We start from the raw sequence: 22777 nt of genomic DNA, 5'->3' as shown, positions 1-22777 counted from the left end.
AGGAGGCAGCCAACTGTAGGAAAATATAGAAAATTGACAAGTGAAAGAAAAAAGGCAATGATTAACTCTAAGAAAAATGAACAGGTGTATAAGCTAGAAGGCATGGTTGTGGTGCACTTCTTGGCTCATTGGTAAACAATATTTGCATACATAATAATTTAAACGCTGATTATTGGTTTAACCAAAAACTGTTACATAACTATGTGGAGGCAAGAAACAGAAGGGATAGTCATGTTCTCTTTTTTTTTTTTTCTAGGTTCATAATTTATTGTATAAATGGAGTATCACATGATGAGTTGACATTAGCTTCTCAGGCATGGAAACTTAACAGACAACGTGGAGTTTAGAATCCATTTACGTCGCTTTCACAGCTGAAGATTTTTTAGACCTTAACTTGAAGTATAAGACCCTGAAAGCAATGCTTCCCTATGTGGCCAGTACACAATTCATTCTACCTGTGAGAGTATAAGAGTTGAAATATTTTTTGATACCAGTGAAATGGAATTGGGCATCAGTTTCTGGACCTGCCATGATTTCAACCTTGTAAAATGCACCAGTTCCACAGCTGATAGAGTCATGTTCTTATCTATTACAGCAGGAAGTCAACAGATAATCCTTAAAATTAACAAATCAAGAATTAGTAGTATAAGCATTTATTTAGATATATGGATCTAATCCGGATGAATACGTAAAAGAGTTGAGGACATTGCCTCTAAGGCCAGGGAACTGCTTTTTTCACTACAAGCCTTTTAGTACATGTATTTTTAAACTACGTATCCGCGTTACTTTAGTTCAATAAACAATAATGTTAAAATGTTAGCGTATAATTTCGGGGGATCTGCAATGTCTTGAAGCTTATCCATGGCCAGTATCACAAGACATGCAGGCAGAAGGTGCGGATGTAGCACAAAAACGAGTTCAGATTCTGCACGCAGATGAGGAAGAAGATACGTCTCTGGCAGAGGTCCTGGAAGGGTTTCAAAAGCAGAGACATCACGTTCGGGGCATCTAGAGGCAGCTCCCCAGGCTCAGAAATGGAGGCACGACAGGAACCCCGCAGGCCCCTTCACCTAGGTGACTCCTCGCTCCTTCCCGTCACTGCCCTTTTAACAATTTGTAGTTACTACTTGAGAGTTTGTGGTCAGTTTCCTTTACCAGACTATAAGCTCCACGAGGGTAGGACCTCGTCTATTTCATGCACCACTGTATCCTCAGCACAGAGCAGGAGCCCACTACATATTTTTTGGAGAAATGAGGGCGTGACGGTGCCGCCGGACAGCCACTAGTGTGGCAAGAGGCACGGGCACACCCACAACCAACAAGCTGAGAGCAAAGAAGCCGGCTGGGCGATGACAAGAGCGGGGGTCTCTGAAATGGCAAGGCCGGAAGGGTGAAGCTGGACCTCTGGGACGAGCGGGAGGGAGGCGCTGGACAGTGAGGCAGGCCCTGGGGAAGGACGCTCGCCGGACAGGCACACTTGCAAGCGCAGGACGTCAGGGGGTCTGTGGGAAAGTGGAGGCGAGGTGGCGGCACCGCGCATGCGCAAGCGCAGCCTCCGTGCCCCCTTGGCGCCCCTGCGTGCGCGTGCACGAGGGGTCGGAGCGGAAATGGCGCCGCGGGGCCGCGCGTCCGGGCGGCGAGCGGAAGTGGGTGTGAGAGCGGAAGTGACCGGCTGGAGCCGGGGGCTGGGCGGGGACCGGGCTTGTCGGTGAGGCGGCAGCGGCGGCGGCGGCGGCTCGGCAGGCGGGTTCAGGCTTCGGGGGCCAGGTCGGTCGGGTGGGTGGGTGTCTCCACAGTCAGGGCGTGCGCGGGCCAGCGCGCGCGTCCTCCCCTTCCTCCCACCCCGGTCCCTGTCCCCTTCTCCCCTAACCTCTCACCCCACCCAGCCCCTCCTCAGGGGCCAGCGGGGCGCTCCCTCCGTCCTTCCCCCCTTCCCCACCCTCACCTGCCCTTGTTTCTCCTTCCCCTGCCCGGGGCAGCCGCCGCCATGATCCTGCTGGAGGTGAACAACCGCATCATCGAGGAGACGCTCGCGCTCAAGTTCGAGAACGCGGCCGCCGGGTGAGCGCGCGCCCGGGGCGGTGGGTGGCGGGGGAGGTAGAGCTGACCCCCGCTGCTGCCCAGTGTCGTGCCGCCCCCAGACCTGGCGGAGAGGGACAGGGGGCCCGGCCGCGTGCGGGCACTGCCCCGGCGGAGTAGACGTGGGAGGCGATGGGGCGCGGTGGGGTGAGGGGCAGAGATGCACGGGGCGAGGCTCGGAGCGGGGATGCGGAAGCCGGGAGTGGACAGGAGTGCGCGTGCTGAAGGAGGGCCGGAGACCTGTGGGACGCGAGGGCATCTGGGGCCGGCACCCTCGCTGGAGGAGCCCGCTGTCCTCTGTGTTCCCCGGCATTGTTCTGATCCCGAAGGGAGCCCGTTTGGGATTGGGGTGGAAGGAGTTTTCAGGAATGCCCAGGCCTGGAGGAGGGCGGAAGATGCAGGCCCAGGTCACCACCGGCCTCCTTGCTCCCCACCCCCACCTCCTCGTCTCCAGGAGCGGGAGGGAAGACTGAAAGCAGACCCGGTCTTGCAGCGAGAAAGACGCGATCTCTCCCCTTTCCCTTCCCTGAGCCCTCCCGTGAGAGGCACACTAGCCATTTTGTTACATATTTCTCACGCAGAGCTAGTGGTCTCCCCATCCACACCCCTTCCTTATCTCTCTTCTGAGGTTCTAATTCTCTTCTCCCCACCCATTGGCCTTTATCTGGTTATCTTTTAAATTCTTATACTGGACCCCTGGTCTGTGATTTCTTCCGTGGTAGTCCGGGCCCAGGTACACACTTAAAAACCTGCAAAGTCTGTAAAGTTCTTAGATAACCATTTTTTACCGTTGGCCTAAGACATATTTCCAAGGCAGCCTTCTCTGTCAAACACAAGAATGAATAAAAGCCAACCTCCTCCTCTAGAGCTGCTTTGCGTTTCTAATATAATATTTAAAACATGAGCCGAGGAATTGGTTTTAGCTTCTGATTTTTGGTGGCCTGCAGCTGGTGCCTTTGCCTCATTTCCCCCTCTGTGAGTATGGGGCTTCACATCTTGGTTGCACAGTTGGGGAAATAAGTGTGAACTGTTTCTGGTGAACTGGAAACTAAGAACAGGAAAGGAAGTGCTTGGAGATCCACCAATGGGAGAGGATCGGTGGAGGGGAAATTCTAAGTGGTCATAATGAACTTGTGGCTTGGAGGCATTAAAAAAAAAAAATACTGCTAACCCACTGCTTGAATTGAGCATATTGTGTCTCCTATCTCTTTTATGAGGCCACAGATTGTATCTAAAACAAAGCAGGACTTTCCTTGAAGCATTGCATGCAGTGAGCAGTAGCTACTGTTTCCTGCCAGGGGCTGCACTCGCTTATATTTTAGGCTAACTTGCTTCTCGTCTTCAGCCTCGCTTCCCAGTTCCTTTGCATTTTAAATGTTCGAGCGAATCAGCTCAGAGTCTTATTTTGGGTGATTGCCGTGTACTTTTTTGAGCAGTGTAGCACACAGGAGGAAGTTAAATTAACTTCTGCATTTTCACAGCTGATGTTAAGTGCATTCTCAAGTCCAGACTAGCAAAGAATGAGACCCGAGTGGTTATAAGCTGATCTACGAGATAAATGCCTGTGCGTTTTCAAGGAGAAGCATGCCTCGTTTGAGGAGTACGTTCACATCTGTTTGTGTATTAATAACTTGTGATTCCAAAGTGTCGCCCCTTATTTAGAACTTCAGCTCTTTTCCTTTTAGAAGATTACTCTTAAAAAGAGCAACTAACCATTTCAGAGGAATTAAAGTAGGCACTCAAGTCTGGAAGGCATACATTAGAACTTCTAGGACATTTCTTACAAGCTCTGTGTTATAGCAGTGTTGGCTGTTGGGGCAGGGCAGTAAGCTTTGGCTTTTATTCTGGCCCATCTTCCCTTTGAGATGTGACTTTAAATAAGTGGGCTCAGAACATATTCTGCTGAAAAGCACTTTGACAATCTTTGAAAAGAGACCATGATAGCCAGCCTAGGAGGTAGGGCTTTCTTGGGATTGCAAATATAACACCCGGCAGAAGCCTTCTTCCAAGCCCAGTGTGACTTTCCAGGCATCCGGTAAGTAAGGTGAGGCAGCAGTGAAGTAGTTAAGTATTTATCAAGGCACATACCTACGCCAGAACTTCCAGCAAAGGATAACTAGTATGATAATCATCAACATTTATGGGATTCTGCCAGTGCTCAGCACCAGGCAGGAACAGAAAAAGAGGGGCTTCCTGAGCGAGCCTATTGGCAAAGTTAGAGGGGAGATAAGGGATGAGATGTGTTGGGGTAGAGATCAGAAAAAGATATTCAAGTAAGAGTAGCTTGGAGGAGAAACCCTGGAGATCTGAAAGGCTCTGCCTGTGTGGGGACCTGCTGGGAGGAGTCAGCTCCACCCAGCCCTACATTTCTCAGAGCAAAGCAATTGGGGAAGTTATGGATCCGAGCAGCCTTTTGCAGAGTGAGTCTTCCAACTCTGCGAAGTCCAGTATGATAGCCAGTTGAAATAAGAATTAATTAAAGTGAAGTAAAATTAGGTTCCTCAGTCACACTAGCCACAGTTCTAGTGCCCAGTTGCCGCATGTGCTAGTAGCTGCCGTATTTGGAGAGTGCCAATGTAGAACAAAGTTCTACTGGACAGTGCTGTTCCAGCTCCTGAAAATGTGAGCATGAGATAGTCTTAAAAATAGTTCCGTGGTATATACTTCAGAATGTAGTTACAGTAATTTTCCTTTTGAGGTTGATCCTTTTTTTAAGTGATGCCTCTCAGATCATCCTGCTGGATCTTCTTGCCTGTGACATCCTACTAAAAGTCTCCACTTCCTTTGGGTAGAGCAGTTCCGTCATCTAAACTGTTTAAGAATATATTTGGTCATGATAACCTTTTAATTTGGAGGCAGTTCCGATGAAGCCAAAGATTCATTCCAAACAAATTGCTTTTTTATTTTTTCCTACCACACTCCTGGGAAAGTGGCTTATTGGAACGACTCATATATCCTCACAAAATGATAATTATTGGGAAATTGTCTTCCCAACAGCCTACAAACTAAGACAGTGTGACTGATTGAAAAGTTGTATTCACCGCTGCAGATAACCTTACGTGGAGGTCTCGTCAGCAGCGTTGCCTTTTCCTTTAGGAGTTCTTACCTAGACCTTCAATTAAAACAGAAGTAACCTGGCAAACTAATTTAATTCTTTTGTTACTATATACACACCAAGAACCTTTTCACCCTCAGAAGCTAGGCCTGTCGACTTTGCTAGAGTCTCGAGTCCAGAATTGAGGAAATGCTGTCGGGTGCGAATGGCTGTTGATTTTAAGTGCATGCTGGCTCCTGGCCACAGCTGTGCGTACTGTGGGGGATCTGTGGCTCTGAGGGGGAGTGATGCTCAGTAAGCAGGCAGTGCCAGTTGGGGTGGGCGAGGGCCGTGGGAGGAGAAATTTCAGAAGGGAATAAATTAAATCTTGCTGATACCTTATTCCCAAATATGCTGCATATGTCCTCAGAGAGACAGACTGGTCGGAAGTGATTTGGAATTAGGACATCGTTGAAGCATTTAGGAGAAATGGAATGTAGTGGCTGACGCGTGAAGATGATCTGGTTGGTCTTTTTACAGGTCATTGTAGTTACTGCTGTCTGTCCTCTGGCCTCCTTGGGACCGCTTTGGGCCTGAAGCCCCAGAGCCACACTCCACCAAGCTAAAGGCTCCTTGGGGACAGGGTCCATCATTTTAGTCATCTTTGTTTCCCAGCATCCTCACTGTGTATGGAGTCAGCTCAGGAAATGTTTCCTTGAAGGAATGGGTAAAGCCAGATAGAATGGCTTAGTATCTTTGGGAGTTGATCACTTTTCTGACATTGTGTGAATCAGCTTTTACATCCTTTTTGTTTTCCATATTTTGAGATATAGCTTAGCAGAGAGTAGGACCACCTCTTATCTAATATGGTCCGTTTTTATAGGCTTTGCTCAAAGATGATGATGGGAGCCCTTTAGAGGACTTCAAGGAGAGTGGTCAAAAACGTTTATGGTGAGATAGTGAGCAGAATTCAGTAATTCCTCTGATTCAGCTCATGGAAGCAACAACTGGAAGAGGGACGTAAATGCCCAGATAGAATTGGATGCACTCGGGAGTAAAAACTCCGGAATCCTTAATGAGAGAAGAATATTGGATAAGACGTTGCCAGGAGTTCTTTACTGACTGACATTCTAGAAGCTTCCTTAGAAAAAGGATAGAAGAAAATTTTTTCTAAAGAATTTTAAGCATAGCTCTTGAAACCCATCTGAATGAATTGAATATGTTTTAATGTCTTGTGCTGTTTAGTCAGTAACCCTGAGGACCTATCCAGCTGGCTTGTTCTAGGATTCCAGACATTACAACAGTCTGACACTAATAGGGTTCTGTTTCTCCTTGTCATGCTGACCAATTCCTGATTCTGGGAGTTACCACAATCCCAAAACCTCCCAACCACAGCTTGAAAGTCTGGTCTCCTGTGACTCCACCTAGATGAAAAACTAACTCATTGATCACCTTACCTTCTATGAACCAGGCACTTGACTGTAAGCTTTAACATGGTTTCATTCAATTTGAGAATGTGCCTGTGGGACAAGAGCAGTTCCCAGTCACAGTGGAGAAGGAGGGCTCTTGGGAGTTGCAGAGGGTGTAGACGTGTGTTAAGCCTTGTGCAGGCACCCTGCACTGCTGACTCCTGACCTTGCTTGTGCAGTGTCACACACAGAAAGTCGTCATATTTGCATGGCGCATGCAGGTAAATGGTCTAGCCTAGAGATCCTGCCGCTGGGCTGCCCTAGGGCTGTGGGGATCATTATCCCAGCATATCTGTAACTTAGTCACAAGACACTGGTTGGGAAACTTTGCCATGCACGTATTTCAATTAGTCCTCACAACAGCCTTGTGAGGTGGGTGTTTTTAATGTCCGTTTTCTAGAAAAGGAACCTGAGGCTCAGCATCATTTGAGTAGCATTGCTGTGGTTACATAGCCAGTAAGTGACAGAACTTGAGTTGGGACAGTCATCTCCGAAGGACTTGCTTTTTCTATGATCAGACTCACCCCCAGCACCTGAAACTTTAGCAGATGGTAGAATAGAGAATAACTTAACCATTGATCTTGTTGGCCTGTTAAGTGGAACACTATCCCCCAGACCAGTCTTATTCCCCTCCAGCTCCATGATTTTATTTTATTTATTTTTTTTTTTTAAAGATTTTATTTATTTATTTTTCCCCCCAAAGCCCCAGTAGATAGTTGTATGTCATAGCTGCACATCCTTCTAGTTGCTGTATGTGGGACGCGGCCTCAGCATGGCCGGAGAAGCAGCGCGTCGGTGCGAGCCCGGGATCCGAACCCGGGTCGCCAGCAGTGGAGCGCGCTCACTTAACCACCAAGCCACGGGGCTGGCCCCAGCTCCATGATTTTAAACCACAAAAGTAAATAACAAACACCTGGTCTTGAAATTGAGCCAGGATCCTCTTGGTATATTTCAAGTGGTCCCACTAGATTCAGTCTCCTCCTTGGACCTCTAACTCCTAAATGACTTCCTGAAGACTCCTTTGGCCTAATGCTTGCCTCAGCAGCCCATCTCTCTCCTCTGCAACCTTTTATGCAGCGATAAATAGTAAAGTAAAATATTAATGGCAGTGATTTTACAAATATTCCCAAGTCAGGCAGCAAACCACTTAGTATAGATCTTAGCAACTTCTCCCAGTGGGGATCTGTGCTCAGGAAACTTTACAGCCTAGAGAAATTCAAGTTTTCAGAGTCAGAATGTTTACAGCTTGGACCCTTCAGGTTATTTATTTATAGTTGATTTTTCTCAGTCTGTGGATGAAGTGGGACAGTGGGGAACTCAGTCCTTTGTTGGCTGAGTTAAAGCCTAAAAGTTAAAACAAAACCAGCCACCTAGGTAAGTGAGGCAATGTGGGCTTTTAGAAGGCTCCGCCCTGCCTCTTTGGCGCAGCCAACCTCCCCAAGAAAAAATGCTTCACAGCTTCCTCGTGTTATGCAGCCTCTTAACGTTTCATTCAAATGGGCCGTAGATGGATGTACTTCTTCCTTTGCTCTAGTTTTCTAGAGGTGAGGAATGGGAGTTGGCCATTTATTGCCTCTGTCTCCTGGCTGCAGTTTCAAATGAAAAATCAGAAGTAGTTTACATTTTCATCTAGTTCTTGTCATTGTATTCTGAACTCACCATTTCTCCATAAACCCACTTGATATTTTCTTTCTTGGAGACCCCCAGAGTGCTTTTGCTAAGTGACATATAGATGGCTTTGAAGAAGCAGGGTGGATCTTTGTATGTAATTTATATAGTTTGATTTCTCAGCCAGGCTGACATATGCTTAATAGAAGCCAGTTCCCTTGAAAGGTCCTGTTTAGCCTCTGCAGTAGCTTTCTGACAGTCGTAAACCGCGGTATATATTCCGTTTTCCCAGCAACCCTGGAGGGCAGCTCAGTCTTGGTTCCTTTTATAGGTGATGGAGCAGAAATAGTATAAAAGATATGTGCATGATTGTGAGGTCTTGAGCAAGTTAGACGAGAATAAATGGGAAATGCGTATGTCTTGTCTGCTGGCCCGTAAAACACAGTGGGATCATTTGAGTTACAGGTAGCGAGCTGATAAAGCCTTGGAGTCTTCGTTTGTTTCCTACCATTGGGCTTTGAGGAAAAGTAGAGAAGGCGTGTAAAGTAGCTCTTCACTGGGGGTTACTTGACCATTATTGCTTATAGCGAGGATGTGTCGTGCTTTCTGGGTGATAACTCAGCAGCATTTATCAGACAGAAGTCCATGGACCAGGCTAAGCCGGGACTCACACAGAAAGTATCGGGCTGTCGTTGCCTTCCAGGATAGGTTCTTTCGTGTCTGCTCTCGTGTTTTCTCTTTAGCAGTTCTACAGGGTAGGTAGGATTGCTTGTGGTCTCCCATTTTTTAGATGAGTAGGTGAGAAAATAAAGGCATGCAGGTGTTAACTTGTCTGCAAACATGGTGCTGATGAAAGAGCTAAAGTTGGAAGATAGGTGTCGTGACTGTTCTCAGTGATTTCGCAGTGTTATTTTGTGCTACACTCTCTCTGGAAGTACAGTACTGGGATTTAAAAACACAAAAACTAGGGTAGAACCAGTCAAAGAGGGCTTCATGAAGGATAGTGATGAGTACTTTGGTGACGTAAAGGGCGAGGGAAGATGTGTAGGGAGACTTACAGATTGTCTTTGAAATGGAGTAGAGCTTTCTGTTTTGTTTTATGGCATGAAATCATCCTTTTGCTTTAAGTAAATTACAGCCATTCTGCGTGCTGTTCAGCAGTTTTCCTGCTGACCGTTCTTCCTCCATCACTCTTGTCCTCAAGGGGAGGCATTGACCAAAAGATGGCATTTTGTGGTTCACAAATACAAACGTGTATATCCTGGTCTTAAGGAATTCAGAATTGAAGGTGAGCACCCACCACAGCAGAGGTCCGAGCTAGAAAACAAAAGCTATATGTGCCCTGCTTCCTTTTTTATCCTCTCCCTTAGGTAAGTCCAAAGATTCAGATGCATGAGAAGATGAATGTGTACTCAGATCGGCAGTAACCATAAGATTTATACGGAATGGTCTGATCTGAAATAAAGCTTAGGAGGCTTAGTAAGTTCCCTGGAAGGCAGGTAGCAGGACAGGTATCTTAACTAAGGGACTTTTGTTTTGTTTTACAGAAACAAACCAGAAGCAGTAGAAGTAACATTTGCAGGTAAGTATCTTTATCTCACCCATGTTAAGAGAAGGCACAGTATAAAACATAGAAAACAAAATGATTCCAAAAATAAGCTTTGACCTTTAGGGTATTACCCCTTGATTGTCAGGTCTCTTTGACGTCTTTATTTTAGATGATGAGTCCATGGATTTAGTGAACTATGTAAAGTTATCTGCTGGTATCTTAGAAGTTTGGGTTTCGTTTTGCAGTACAAACTAAGGGTTTTTTAATTTGGAAATATTATGTTACTGTCTTTAGCCATCATCTTAGTTTGCCTAGCACTAGAGTAGTGGGGAAACACGAAAATGCTAGAGACTTGTTCAACGAGTCGGAGATGTTACTGCTTTCTTTTCCCTATAAAGAATTAGGTGTTGGGCCGGCCCCGTGGCTTAGCAGTTAAGTGCATGCGCTCCGATGCTGGCAGCCTGGGTTCGGATCCCGGGCTCGCACCGACGCACCGCTTCTCCGGCCATGCTGAGGCCACGTCCCACCTACAGCAACTAGAAGGATGTGCAGCTATGACATACAACTATCTACTGGAGCTTTGGGGGAAAAATAAATAAATAAAAATTTTTTTTAAAAAATTAGAAAAAAAAAAGAATTAGGTGTTGATACCACTCACTTGCTGTGTGAACTTTGAGGAGTTGTCCAGTCACCTTCTGTAAAGAGAGGGTGCCTGACTAGATCATCTTGGAAGACTTTTTGCAGCTCTAAAGGCCAGCCCCATCCCCTCCTAACTAGCAATGCCAGATCTCCCTAAAGTGATGGCTCTCAGCACCTAGTTTCAGGAGCTACACAGGGTGAGTCCTCTGTGTGCTGCAGGAAGGTGGAAGCCAAAGAGAGGGGAGGCCTGTAGACTAGAATAAACAAGAGAGAACCAAATGCAGTGTGTGGGCCTTGTTTGGATCTTAATTCAAATAAGACAACAGTATTAAAAAAAATTTTTTTTTGAGACAGAGAATATTTGAACACTTGACTGGATATTTGATATTAAGAAATTGTTTTTAAAAATTTTAGGCATCGGGCCGGCCCCGTGGCTTAGCGGTTAAGTGCGTGCGCTCTGATGCTGGCGGCCCGGGTTCGGATCCCGGGCGTGCACAGACCCAGCGCTTCTCCCGCCATGCTGAGGCCAAGTCCCACATACAGCAACTAGAAGGATGTGCAACTATGACATACAACTATCTACTGGGGCTTTGGGGGAAAAAAATAAATAAATAAAAATTAAAAAAAAAAAAAAAATTTTAGGCATGACAGTGGTTATTGTGGTTAGGTTTTTTTTACAAACAGTCTCTATCTTCTAGAGATACATTCTGAAATATTTATGGATGAAGTGATACGATGTCTGGGATTCGTTTCAGAATAAATCATTGAGGGGGGTGTGTCTAAACGAAACAGGTTTGCCCACGTGTTGATAATTGTTGAGGCCACATCATGGGAATAGGGCTTTGTTAGACATTATATTTTATACATGTTTAACATACATCACAATAAATTTTTTTAAAAAATTCTTTCAGCACCAAGCAGTGATTAAGGTAAGAATTCTAATTTTAGAAATGAACAAAGAGACAAGGACTCAGCAGTTCTATCCCAGTGTTCCTGCCGACTTTGCACATGGATTTAAACTAATGCCATCTTACTTACTTGCCTACTTGTAAGTGGGACTTCCTTGTGGCCTTCACCGAGGCCAGCAGGCACTTTGAGGTGTTATTCCCCATTCCCAAGTTAAGCAGTCTCACTTGCTTTCCTCACAGATTTCGATGGCGTCCTCTATCATATTTCAAATCCTAACGGAGACAAAACAAAAGTGATGGTCAGTATTTCTTTGAAATTCTACAAGGAACTGCAGGCACATGGTGCTGATGAGGTAAGTTCCACATCATTTTCCTTAGGACTCTTGTTTCCTCTTCACCTTTTATTGGCAGCTTGCCACTCATAGAAGATCCATGGCACTAGGTCGCCCCTGTTGGCCCCGGGCCGCTCAGGACAGCTTGCTCGCTAGCCAGGGACTCTTGCCTCCATTTCCCATAATGATGTAAAGAAGTGTGCTTTCCGGGTGTTTTGGCTCTTTGCTTTTTACTCTAGAGAAATAAAGATCTTGCCTAACTAGTGAAAGAGAAACAGCTTTAGTTCTCAAAAACCGCAGCAAGGAATACTTTTCCTTGACTGATACAGATACAGCTATGGCAAGACTGAGACGGGTTCTGTTCTATCTTTGTAACGTTTTGAGGCAGGTATATAACTTCTGGCCTATTTAAAGTTTATAATCTTCATTTCTCATTCTGGAAATTAAGGCACAAATCTGCCCTTTGAAATTTTTAGTTTAGTGTTCTTTAGAGCTGGCCTCTTGAAGTGTCTCTTCTTCCTTATGACTACCTTAGGGGAAATAAGAAAGGATGCCCATGCATTATGAAACTTGATGGCCATGCCTTATTTGCTGGCTTCTTTCGATAGCTAAAGTAGCAGGTTTGGTTCCTGTTGAACTGTGTTTGCTCTGGGGAGAGCCATTTATGGAAGAAAGAAAATGCTGTTACACCAGTGTGTGCACGTTGTGGTTGGGTCTCAAAGCAGGAAGTATGAGTCAGTTCCTGAATCAGTTTTCAAATATCTTTTAGTTTTAACAAACTAGGTTCTGCTTAATCTGGTGAATGAAGATATAGCCGTTTCTGTTGTCTTTTGATTAAGACTAGTAACTTTTGAATTATTTAAAATTTATGGAATGGAAAGGCTTTCTACAAAAGAGTATGATCCAAATCTCAATAACTTTTTGGTGTAAAAACTAAAATTGACGTTAACCAAACAATACCAAGAGCCATAGGCAGTCACTTCCCTTAGTTATTCATATGCAGTTGATCTGCCCCATAAGTTCAAGGGAACAGCCAAAACATCTCTGATTTGCCTCGTAAGTTCAAGGGAAAAAGAAATGTTAAGAGAATTTGTATTCAGGGTTATTTTACCTGAAAAAGAAAAGCTTTAGGAGGAAAATCTAGTCATATAAAGCATGTGAAGGATTATTATATAAAAGATAGTGGCCTCACTCTTCTCTTTACCAGATAAAGAGCAAAAGGAAACAAGTAACTATTAAGGTGGCCCAGCTTTAGATTAACTCTAAGATAACTACCTGAGAAGAACTGTTAAACATTTGAACAGATAGCTAAAAAATTGTGTGACCATTCTCCCTAGACATTCCTCTCTCTGTAAAGACCTACGTGCCATAATAATAATAGTCCTTGGAAGGGAAAGAAAGTGTTAAGCTAGATTTCTTAAATCTCCTCTCTAGTCTGTGCTTTCCTTACAGTGGCACTCCAGAACACGTTGCTATTCTGGTAGCTACCACAAGGGTCAAAGAACCAACCCCGCCCACTCGAGTGGGTGGAGTAAGTACCATTCACGGTTCTGGAGCAGAGTGCACGGTAATGGCTCCCTGGGTTGGTTAAACAGTAACCAGCCTGTGATAACCACAGGAAGCTTGTTACCTCGTCACAGGCCCCTTTCAAGGCAGAAAGGCTCTGCTGCTCGGGCGGAAAGGTCTGATGGTGATGAGTGACAGGTTGCCTCCCCCCATCTCCTGGTGTTACGTTGGGAGAGGAGGCACAGACTGACAAATGAATCATGATTATGAGTGCAAGTGAAGCAAACAGGGAAGCGTTGGCTGGTTTTGCCAACGGGAGGGAGCAGAGGAGTTGAACATGGTATAAATTTGGCTCTAGAACCTCTTAGATCTCAGAATATTAATTTAGTAAGCTTGGGGGGCTGTGGTTTCTCCCACATCTGACTTCCCTTCCTCCAGGTACCAACAGCGCACATAGTACAGAATTAGAGCTCAGAGGTAGCATGCTAGTTAAAATTCTAATGGGATGCACATGTTACTTTTTTTTCCCCCAAACTCTTTAGGAGAACTGGTATATGGGACATCTGAGGTCAAATCTCTCTGCCACCAACAAACTCTCTGACCTTGAACATCTCCCTTGAGGTCCTCTTCTGTAAAAGATACCCCACAGTAGCTATATGGTCACCAAATAGAAACTACACGTGGCGTTACTTGTCTGTCTTTGCCTTTATATAAGCAAGCGTGATCACTGATTCGTGCTTTTTTTGTGTGTGTGTGTGTGTGTGTGTGAAGATCAGCCCTGAGCTAACATCCATGCCAATCCTCCTCTTTTTGCTGAGGAAGACTGGCCCTGAGCTAACATCCATGCTGATCTTCCTCTACTTTATGTGAGACGCCGCCACAACATGGCCTGACAAGCGGTGCATCGGTGCGTGCCCGGGATCCAAACCCGGGCCGCCAGCAGCGGAGCGCATGCGCTTAACCACTGTGCCGTGGGTCCGGCCCCCTGATTCATGCTTTGAGGTCCCCTCTATTATCCACATTTGATAGATTAAGAATTTCTTCCAGCTCTAGGAAAATGGTTAAATAAGTATGTAGAATATTAAATAATATTTAAGAATGAGGAGAGAGCCTTGCCATGTGACAATTTTTTCAAATGGGACATAAAATATATGGTTGGCTCCTGATTTTTTTTTTAATACCTAAAGAGTACACTGAAAATAAGATGAGAAGAAAAACATCAGTAGTCACTCAGATCTGTTTACTGCTTGTACCCGTCTGTGGGTGTGTGGCCCTGAGACCGCAGCAGTGCACACCACAGAGCCTGCTCGCATGGAGCCCCACTCCGGTGCTGCCTGCATTCCAGTGGTTGTCTCTGGCTAATGGAATTCTTTAGAACATGCATGTCTAACTCTTAGGATTAAAACAGAAGTTTGTGCTTTTGTTCACTTGTAATTTGGTAACTTGTCGTGGATTAAGTACCCCTTTTTTTTTTTTTTACTATCCTGCAAAATACAAAGAGGATCATTAGTGTGTTTGTGATGAGATAGTGTTAGAAATCGACGGGATATCTAGAGATAAAACCCTGCAACCTGTTACGCTACTGAGGTTGAGTGTATTGGCCTCCGTTTTGCCCTCTTGTGGAATAGCGATGACGCCTTTCCTCCCCAAGTATAAGTTTTTAGTGGGGGTTAGTAATAAGCCATGTCTGCGTTTTACTTCTTAAACATATAAAGACTACTAAATACTGAAAAGATTATTAAATTCTAGTGGCTTTAATATTTACTTTTTTCTGTCTCCAAATAGCTGCCTTTGTACTTCTCAATGTGTCCCATTTAACATTTAAGTTAGAACTATTTCTTCCAAAATAAAAAGATTTCTTAAAGCATGTCAGCCTAGGAGCAGTCTCCAGCAGGTGAAGCAGTCACACTGGCAGAGAAGAAGTAGGAAGGTGTAAAAAAAGGCTCTTGTTTAATGACTTACTCCAGAACACTGGGAAGTAGCCAGCAGTACGTACTGGTTTTGGGAAAAAGACGTTTAGAGAGTTTAGTCTTGTGTGAACCCATCGGTATAAATAACTGGCTAAGATTCAGTTATCCGTTGTCTTTTGCCTTAAAATAGCTGGTGATGAGCTAAATAATTTGAAAACATACAAGACAAGCAGGCTCACTGGAATCAGTTCCCAGGTCTGTTTCTCTCTCTGGTCACTTGGGTTAGTGGTTTGGCCTGTACTTGTTTGGTAACTAACAATCTGGTCTCACTTGAGTTTGGCATTCTTCTGCTCTCCTGAAAACAAAGACAGTTATGTGCAGTGTATGATGTGGAGGAGAACAGAGAACAGATAAAGAGTGTGACCGAAGAGTAGGAGAGTACTCCTAGAAGAGTACGTGCTGAGCCTCGACTGAAAAACAGATCGGGTATACTAACCTGTTGGATTTAATTTCTGTTCTATGAGTGACTTGCTTGTAACTCAGTTAAATCTGCTTCCCCCTACATCCAGTTTGCCATCAACCAAGTGAAAGTTAGGAAAACTACTGGCTTAAGAGAAGCTTGACAAGTACAGTGCTTGGAAAATAATGAAATTATCCTGACCTTTGAATTAACATATTTGTTTTTGTGTTTTCTAGTTATTAAAGAGGGTGTACGGGAGTTACTTGGTAAATCCAGAATCAGGTATGTGGTAATGTGAGCGACTGTGGAATGACCTAGAAAGAGATCTCTCCTGTTTATACTGTGTTCTTTTTAGCCAAAGGATTTCATTTAAATATTATTCATTTTACAAATATTTCTGCATGATCTCAGTTCCCGCTTCAACTCTCTCCATAAAAATACCTTTTAAGGGAGCTTTGCATTGTCCAATAATGGTACACAGTGTGGTGTGCAGAATTGATGTATATCATTTTTAGCATTTACTTGATGGGGCCAAGTGACTCTTCCTTAATCTTTCAGCCAGAGTGCCACTTTTGTTTGCTCATGGTGATTAAAATGCCTTTTGAGAAGCCTAAGCAAATATTGATTCCCACCCCCAGCCCCTAGTAACACCTTTTTCTGTGCACTGCACATTTGGAGAAGGAAAAGGAATATTCACAACTATTCTCACATGTTCAAGTAACAAAAATTTCAGCCTCTTCTTTTTTTTTTTTTTTTTTTTTTGTGAGGAAGACCAGCCGTGAGCTAACATCCATGCTAATCCTCCTCTTTTTCCTGAGGGAGACCCGCTCTGAGCTAACATCCACTGCCAATCCGCCTCCTTTTTTTTCCCCAAAGCCCCAGTAGATAGTTGTATGTCATAGTTGCACATCCTTCTAGTTGCTGTATGTGGGACACAGCCTCAGCGTGGCCGGAGAAGCGGTGCGGCGGTGCGCGCCCGGGATCCAAACCTGGGCCGCCAGCAGCAGAGCGCGTGCGCTTAACCACTAAGCCACAGGGCCGGCCCTCAGCCTCTTCTTTAATCCGTTTTTCTAATAAGTGGTCTCTGCATCCTTCATGGCCAGGGAAATTGAAAAGCGCCATGGCCATCCTTGATGAGAACAGCTGTGTTATACTTCCTTAAATAAAGAAGTTTAAAGTGGGAAAACCCGAACGGTATTTTCATCCCCGTGGTTAAGTGTTAGTCTCAAATTCTGAGGCATTTAGCTGGCCCCATAGTGAGAACCAAGTAGTAAGACCATTGGAACATATTTGTTACTCAAATATGGTTACTGTGGCACCTTGATTAGCAAATTGTTCTGAGGAGGAAGCTGTGTCTGTCTGTCTCTTTCTTTAAATGGCAGTTATTTTCACTAGCTTGTTTCCTCCCCATCCTTATTTTTTTTTTTTTTTTTACATTTTTACAACATGACACCACCTCGCCGCACCTATTAGAACTCCTTCCCATACGTTCTATATGCTGCTCCGAAAACAAAATATCAAAGAAAGGTCCCTTTGGAATGTAACTTTTTACTAGGAGTATTTGTGGATGGGATCTTTGAGTGCAGTCCATAAAGAAGACTAAAATGAGTTAATCCCCAAATTAATGGTACAAATGTATTGGAGAAGTAAAAACCAAAAGATAATACTGTAGGCTTTAAGAGGAATGAAAGAATTTCAGAAAGAAAGAAAACAGAACTAGCACAGAAAAATCGGGTAGAAACTCTTGAGCGCGCTCGTCACACACAGCTTGGATCCTAACATCAGAACGACGGAGTGTAGCACAGAGAACGGACGTTTCTGTTCCTGGGCCTTCTCTTCCACTGCCTGCTGAAGCACAGACAGTGCCCGATTGCAGACCTGTGTTCACACGAGTCAAAGTATGAAAACGTGTGAAAATAGCATCTCCTCCTCTTTTTCTTTGGGTTTGTCTTGGCAAGTTTGGAAACTTTGCAGGCCACGCTAGATGTTTTTGCTTTCTTTTTTTTTTGAGGCAGATTGGCCCTGAGCTAACATCTGTTGCCAGTCTTCCTCCTTTTTTCCTTTCTTTTTTTCCCCAAAGCCTCAGTAGATAGTTGTATGTCATATTTGTACATCCTTTTTAGTTCTTCTGTGGGGGCCGCCGCCTCAGCATGGCTTGATGAGCAGTGCGTAGGTCCACCCCCAGAATCCGAACCAAGTAACCCTGGACCGCCATAATGGAAGGCGCGAACTTACCCACTGCGCCACCGGGCCGGCCCCCATCCTAGATTTTGACTTTTCTTCATCCTCAATATGTTCTCTTCATCATATCAGAAGCCTTACTTAAAGTCTCACTTTAGCTGTAGTTTTTTTTTTTTTTAAGATTTTATTTATTTATTTTTCCCCCAAAGCCCCAGTAGATAGTTGTCTGTCACAGCTTGCACATCCTTCTAGTTGCCGTATGTGGGACGCGGCCTCAGCATGGCCGGAGAAGCGGTGCGTCCGTGCACACCCGGGATCCGAACCCCGGGCCGCCAGCAGCGGAGCGCGCGCACTTAACCGCTAAGCCACGGGGCCGGCCCTAGCTGTAGTTTTATTTAGTTTGTTTTATTTGGCATCTTAAAACTAGCAAACCTCAACTTTAAATATTTTCTTTTTTTAATATAATCTTCTTGTAGTCTATTTGCTTATCTGGTTTTCAGGTACCCAAAATGGAATGATAATTGATATTATTTAATATGGGATTCCCAAAAATGTGCTAAGCACTATGTAGAACAGAGATTTAGGTAGGCTATGCTCAGTGAGGGTAGATCAACAAAAAACACAGACCTCAGGAATGCTCTTGGGAAAAAAATTAAATAGTAACAAAGCATAAAGATACAAGATATTCGGAAATGTGAAATCCATACACTTCTGATAAAATTATTCCCATGAGTTGCCTAGAATATGAAATGATCCTCAGTAATGTACAGATATTCTTGGAAAATCATCTATAGGCTTTTGGACACGTATTAATCGTTTGATTATATAATCCAGCGTCCCAGCCTTGTTTGCTGGAATTTGTACTCGGTGCTATAGAGAGGCCGAATAGTGTAGTGGTCAGCAGACTTGGATTTCAGTCCCTCTTCTGCCCCAGTTATTGACGACCCGCTCTGTTCCAGGCACTTCAAATACTGTACATTCTTTTAATTCTCCCTATAGTCTCCCTCCATTTCCCCACCCATTTTTTTTTTTTTTAACAAGTTGCAGGAATTGTAGAGGTTAGGCCATTTGTCCAGGTTCACAAAGTGGCAAGGCCAGGAGTTGGACCCTGTTCTGTTCAACTCTCAATAGTTGCCTGCACCTCTGTGTCATGCTGCACTGGCCTGGCACCTTTGCTGCTTTGAACCTCTTTTCACCTCTAAAGTGAAAATAACCTTATCTGGCCTGGCTACTTCAAAGAATTCTTATGGAGAGCAAATGAAATAAAATATTTTAAAACACTTTGAAAATTTTACATTGTATACAAATAAAAGCTACTGGGGAGAGAGAGAGAGATGTAATTTATACATATAATTTATGTATATATCATATAACATATATATTACCTAAATTTGTATATATATATATAAATAAAATATATTTTTTCTTAGATTTTTTTTCCATACCCTGGCTCCCTCCACAAAGGGTTTGCAATGGCGTATAAGAGGGGTATATTTTATTATCAAAAAGCTGTCCAGCTGGGGCCGGCCCGGTGCCATAGCGGTTAAGTGCGTGCTCCGCTGCGGCAGCCCGGGGTTCGCCGGTTCAGATCCCGGGCTCACACCAGCGCACCGCTTGTCAGGCCATGCTGTGGTGGCATCCCATATAGAGTAGGAGAAGATGGGCACGGGTGTTAGCCCAGGGCCAGTCTTCCTCAGCAAAAAGAGGAGGATTGGCATGGATGTTAGCTCAGGACTGGTCTTCCTCACCAAAAAAAAAAAAGCCATCCAGCTGCTGACCACGTTGGCACTTGGTGCGTTAAACCATCAGAGAAAAATACGTAACTCATATTATAGCTTGATGGCGTATGTAACCCCGCTTCACAGCTGTGTCTGGAACACTAAATTTCTAATCACAGTTCCCGGATCATATATGACTTCCTCCCATTCCTTATTTGTAATCAATCATCTTTGATATTTGATTCAAATTTTTGCATAGCATTTGTTTATTAGCTATATATATTTTTCAGTGATTTTGCAAGAGTTAAGACTTTATTTCACCTCATTTGTACTGTAAGGTAGATGAGAATGGATAGCATTCTACCTGGGTTAAAAACACAGACACTGAGACAAAATAAAATGTCATTGGGACCTGAAAAGTTGTTTTTAATATAACTGCTGGGTGGTTTTTTCCCCACCAGGATACAATGTCTCTTTGCTATACGACCTTGAAAATCTGCCTGCATCCAAGGATTCCATTGTGCATCAGGCTGGCATGTTGAAACGGAACTGTTTTGCCTCTGTCTTCGAGAAGTACTTCCAGTTCCAAGAAGAGGGCAAGGAAGGAGAGAACAGGGCAGTTATCCATTATAGGGATGATGAGACCATGTGAGTATAGAGCGTGGTCCTGAAGCCCGGGCGCAGCTGTCTCAAACTTGCTAAAAGATGGACAGCTGAGTCGGTCCTTAAACCCTATTGTGTGAATCCCTCTCAGGTGTGTCTCTCATAACAGTCTTGAAGCCAGGAGGTAGATGATAGAGGGGAAAAAGAAAAGGTCACTTCTCCTGGCCTCCAGATATTGCAAGTTGGCAAAAGATGAAAAGAGAATCCAGTGCTTTCCTTTAAGGCATCGCTATTCTGCTTCCCCTTCAGTAATAGAGCCTGGATAATGAGGAGGCAGAAGGTGAGCATAGGTTCTGTGTTATCACAACTCTTAGATCATTGACATACTATGAATCTCATATAAAGAAATAAATTTTTAAAAGTGGAGTTCTGAGAATCACTGGCTTTAGAGTCCATGTCATACCATGGAGACAAGCTCAGAACATCTGCTGTGGGTGATCGTCATCTCCTGCCTCTCTTCGGGCATGCATGTATTGTACTGACTTTGTTGGCCATGAATACTTAGCCTCACTGGATGCGCCTTGTGTTATGAATTAAGAGATTTATGACTTCACCCTCCTACTTCACTTGTAGACCGAGTTCTTAATAGAACCCCGTTCTGATTCTGCACTTACTCTCATGGGTTTTGTTCCCCTCAGGTATGTTGAGTCTAAAAAGGACAGGGTCACAGTAGTCTTCAGCACGGTGTTTAAGGATGACGACGACGTGGTCATTGGAAAGGTATTCATGCAGGTACGGAGTGGACATCTTGGGGGGAAACCATGGCATGATGATGTAGACCCTGGCACCAAAACACGCCATAAGCATAGAAGAGAGAACTGGCAGCTCTGTTGTTGCTGGAACTTGTTGAAGATAATTTAACAGCCTTCCCAAACTCACTGAATATTTCTTCTGGTCTTAGTGGTTTTAGCCTTTTGCAGGACTGGACTAGAGGGTGAACTGAGTATTAAACACACTAACAATATAACTGAATATTAAGCATCCTGCCTGCCACGGGGTCTTGATGTAAAGCTTGGTCACATTTCCTACCTTGTGTTTTCTCAGGTTTCTAGCAAGGTCTGTTCTTGGCTTGGTTTAGTCCTAAAGTCTTTTCGGAATGGAGTCTATAGAAGATTCTTAAGTAGTAGAGAATGCATTCATGGAGTAGAGTTGCTGAACTGACGGTGAAGAGAATCAGCCTGAGTGTGACTGAGGTCACCGTGGTGTGCCTCCCTCAGAAGCAGCTCCTCTACCAAGAAGAGTAATGGGGTGTAGCAGGACATTCTGTAGTTGGAATTCTGGGGCAGTTGGACTCAGGTCTGTTACAATACACCCATTGTGGCTTTGTCCTGCTCTCTACTAACCAGTTGCTGGCTCTAGGGCATGAGGGCTCGCTGATGAAGTGGTATCCAGGCTGGTTTCTTCTGAGATGGCTCAGCATTCGAAATCTAGTACAGTGGTTAAATTTTCAAAAAAATTTTGTACATTCATTCTGTTCTTTGGCAGGGTGATGAGATTTAAGAATTCTGGGACAGAATCTTTTTTGCCAAGTAGAGTTGAAAGATAGTTGTGCTTAATATAGTGAGGATACTTCATGTGTGTGAAGTACTTTCCAAGTGGCTAGGGAAATCTTCAGAAGTGAGATCCTCAATTCATTCCATCTCTAGTGGCTTTTTGTGTTTAGGCTAATTAATCAGAAACTCTTAATTTTAGAGTCCCCTATGCATAAAAATTCGAATATTAACACTTCAGCATTTGAGAGTGCTAACCTTTATGAAAGTGTGTGTGTGAATACATAGGTATATATAGATATGTGTATCTTGGGTCCTAAATGAAAGCCTCTAGACAGGCATTTCATGTGTTTTTATAGAGAGAACTGACAGGGGAATTAAATGCAGTAGCTCAGAATTGGGCTAAATCCAGACTGACGAACTAATTTTAAGAGCTATGAAGTATATATTTAGATTTGGCTGGTTTTTTACCAGTCTTGTTCCATTTTATTCTAAGTGACATCTTAACTTATTTTTATACTTGAAACAGATCTTATCTTGGAGAATTTACTGGAGGTTTGTTCCTTAGGAGAATTTTGTGTACTCTTTTTTTGCCTGTGAATTGAAACTCCTCCCTCAAAGTACATGTGGTATGGCGCTTGTCTAAAAGGGTAGACGAAGTCTCTGCGTTTCTGCACTGACAGCATCTCCAGTGGGTGACTGGCCTGGCACCATGCAGGCCCATCTGGTGTCTAGGAATGTGAAAAGGCTGTGCTCAGGAAGCCATCTGCCCTGCCTCCCTCTCCAAATTCCAAGGCCGTGGTAATTTATTTGAAATGACCATAGAAACCTGGACTTATTTTGCTGGGTTTTCTCCCCAAAATAAATCATCTGGGCATTTTCCTGGGCCTGGTTGCATTTCTGGGAGAAAGGAGAGCAATGGAGGCCTAGCACAGAACGTCGTGACCCGGGGACCCTGTCTGAACTTCATCATGGCCACTAGTCTGCTTGCTGGGGGCCTTTGTGGGTTTTCCCGTGCCAGCGTGCACCCCAGCCTGGTCAGAACACGATTCCTGCTCTTGGCTTTTGGCAGGCAGACGCTGAGGGGTGCCTCCCGCCTCCATTCCCCATGCACGTGGAGGGCCTGGTACTCGGCTCTGGCGCATTGTCTTTGTAGGCATACAAGCTGAGCACTAGAGAAGTCTGGTAGACGTTATCGTTTCAACGCTTATTCTGTGAAAGGCGATAGGAG

The 22777-nt window shown here is 44.3% G+C and overlaps 1 protein-coding gene and 1 pseudogene across 1 annotated transcript in view; one reads left to right on the top strand and one right to left on the bottom strand.

Moving 5' to 3' along the window:
* Positions 1–249: 249 nt before the first annotated feature.
* Positions 250–562, bottom strand: LOC101406288 (ATP synthase F(0) complex subunit k, mitochondrial pseudogene; annotated as a pseudogene).
* Positions 563–1670: 1108 nt separating this feature from the next.
* ARPC2 (actin related protein 2/3 complex subunit 2) overlaps positions 1671–22777 on the top strand; it is a 29807-nt gene continuing 8700 nt past the window's right edge. The window contains exons 1-7 of the mRNA XM_014785288.2: positions 1671–1767; positions 1980–2061; positions 9738–9772; positions 11527–11639; positions 15731–15776; positions 19855–20041; positions 20695–20788. Of these exons, the coding sequence (XP_014640774.1) occupies positions 1988–2061; positions 9738–9772; positions 11527–11639; positions 15731–15776; positions 19855–20041; positions 20695–20788 (549 nt within the window). The 5' untranslated portion in view covers positions 1671–1767; positions 1980–1987. The remainder of the gene's footprint in view (positions 1768–1979; positions 2062–9737; positions 9773–11526; positions 11640–15730; positions 15777–19854; positions 20042–20694; positions 20789–22777) is intronic.

Source organism: Ceratotherium simum, chromosome 37 (genome assembly GCF_057802395.1).
Source record: "Ceratotherium simum simum isolate JZ-2026a chromosome 37, ASM5780239v1, whole genome shotgun sequence".
Taxonomy (NCBI): Eukaryota; Metazoa; Chordata; class Mammalia; order Perissodactyla; family Rhinocerotidae; genus Ceratotherium; species Ceratotherium simum.
Note: the sequence above shows the minus strand (reverse complement) of the source record. Positions and strands in the feature narration are given on the sequence as shown.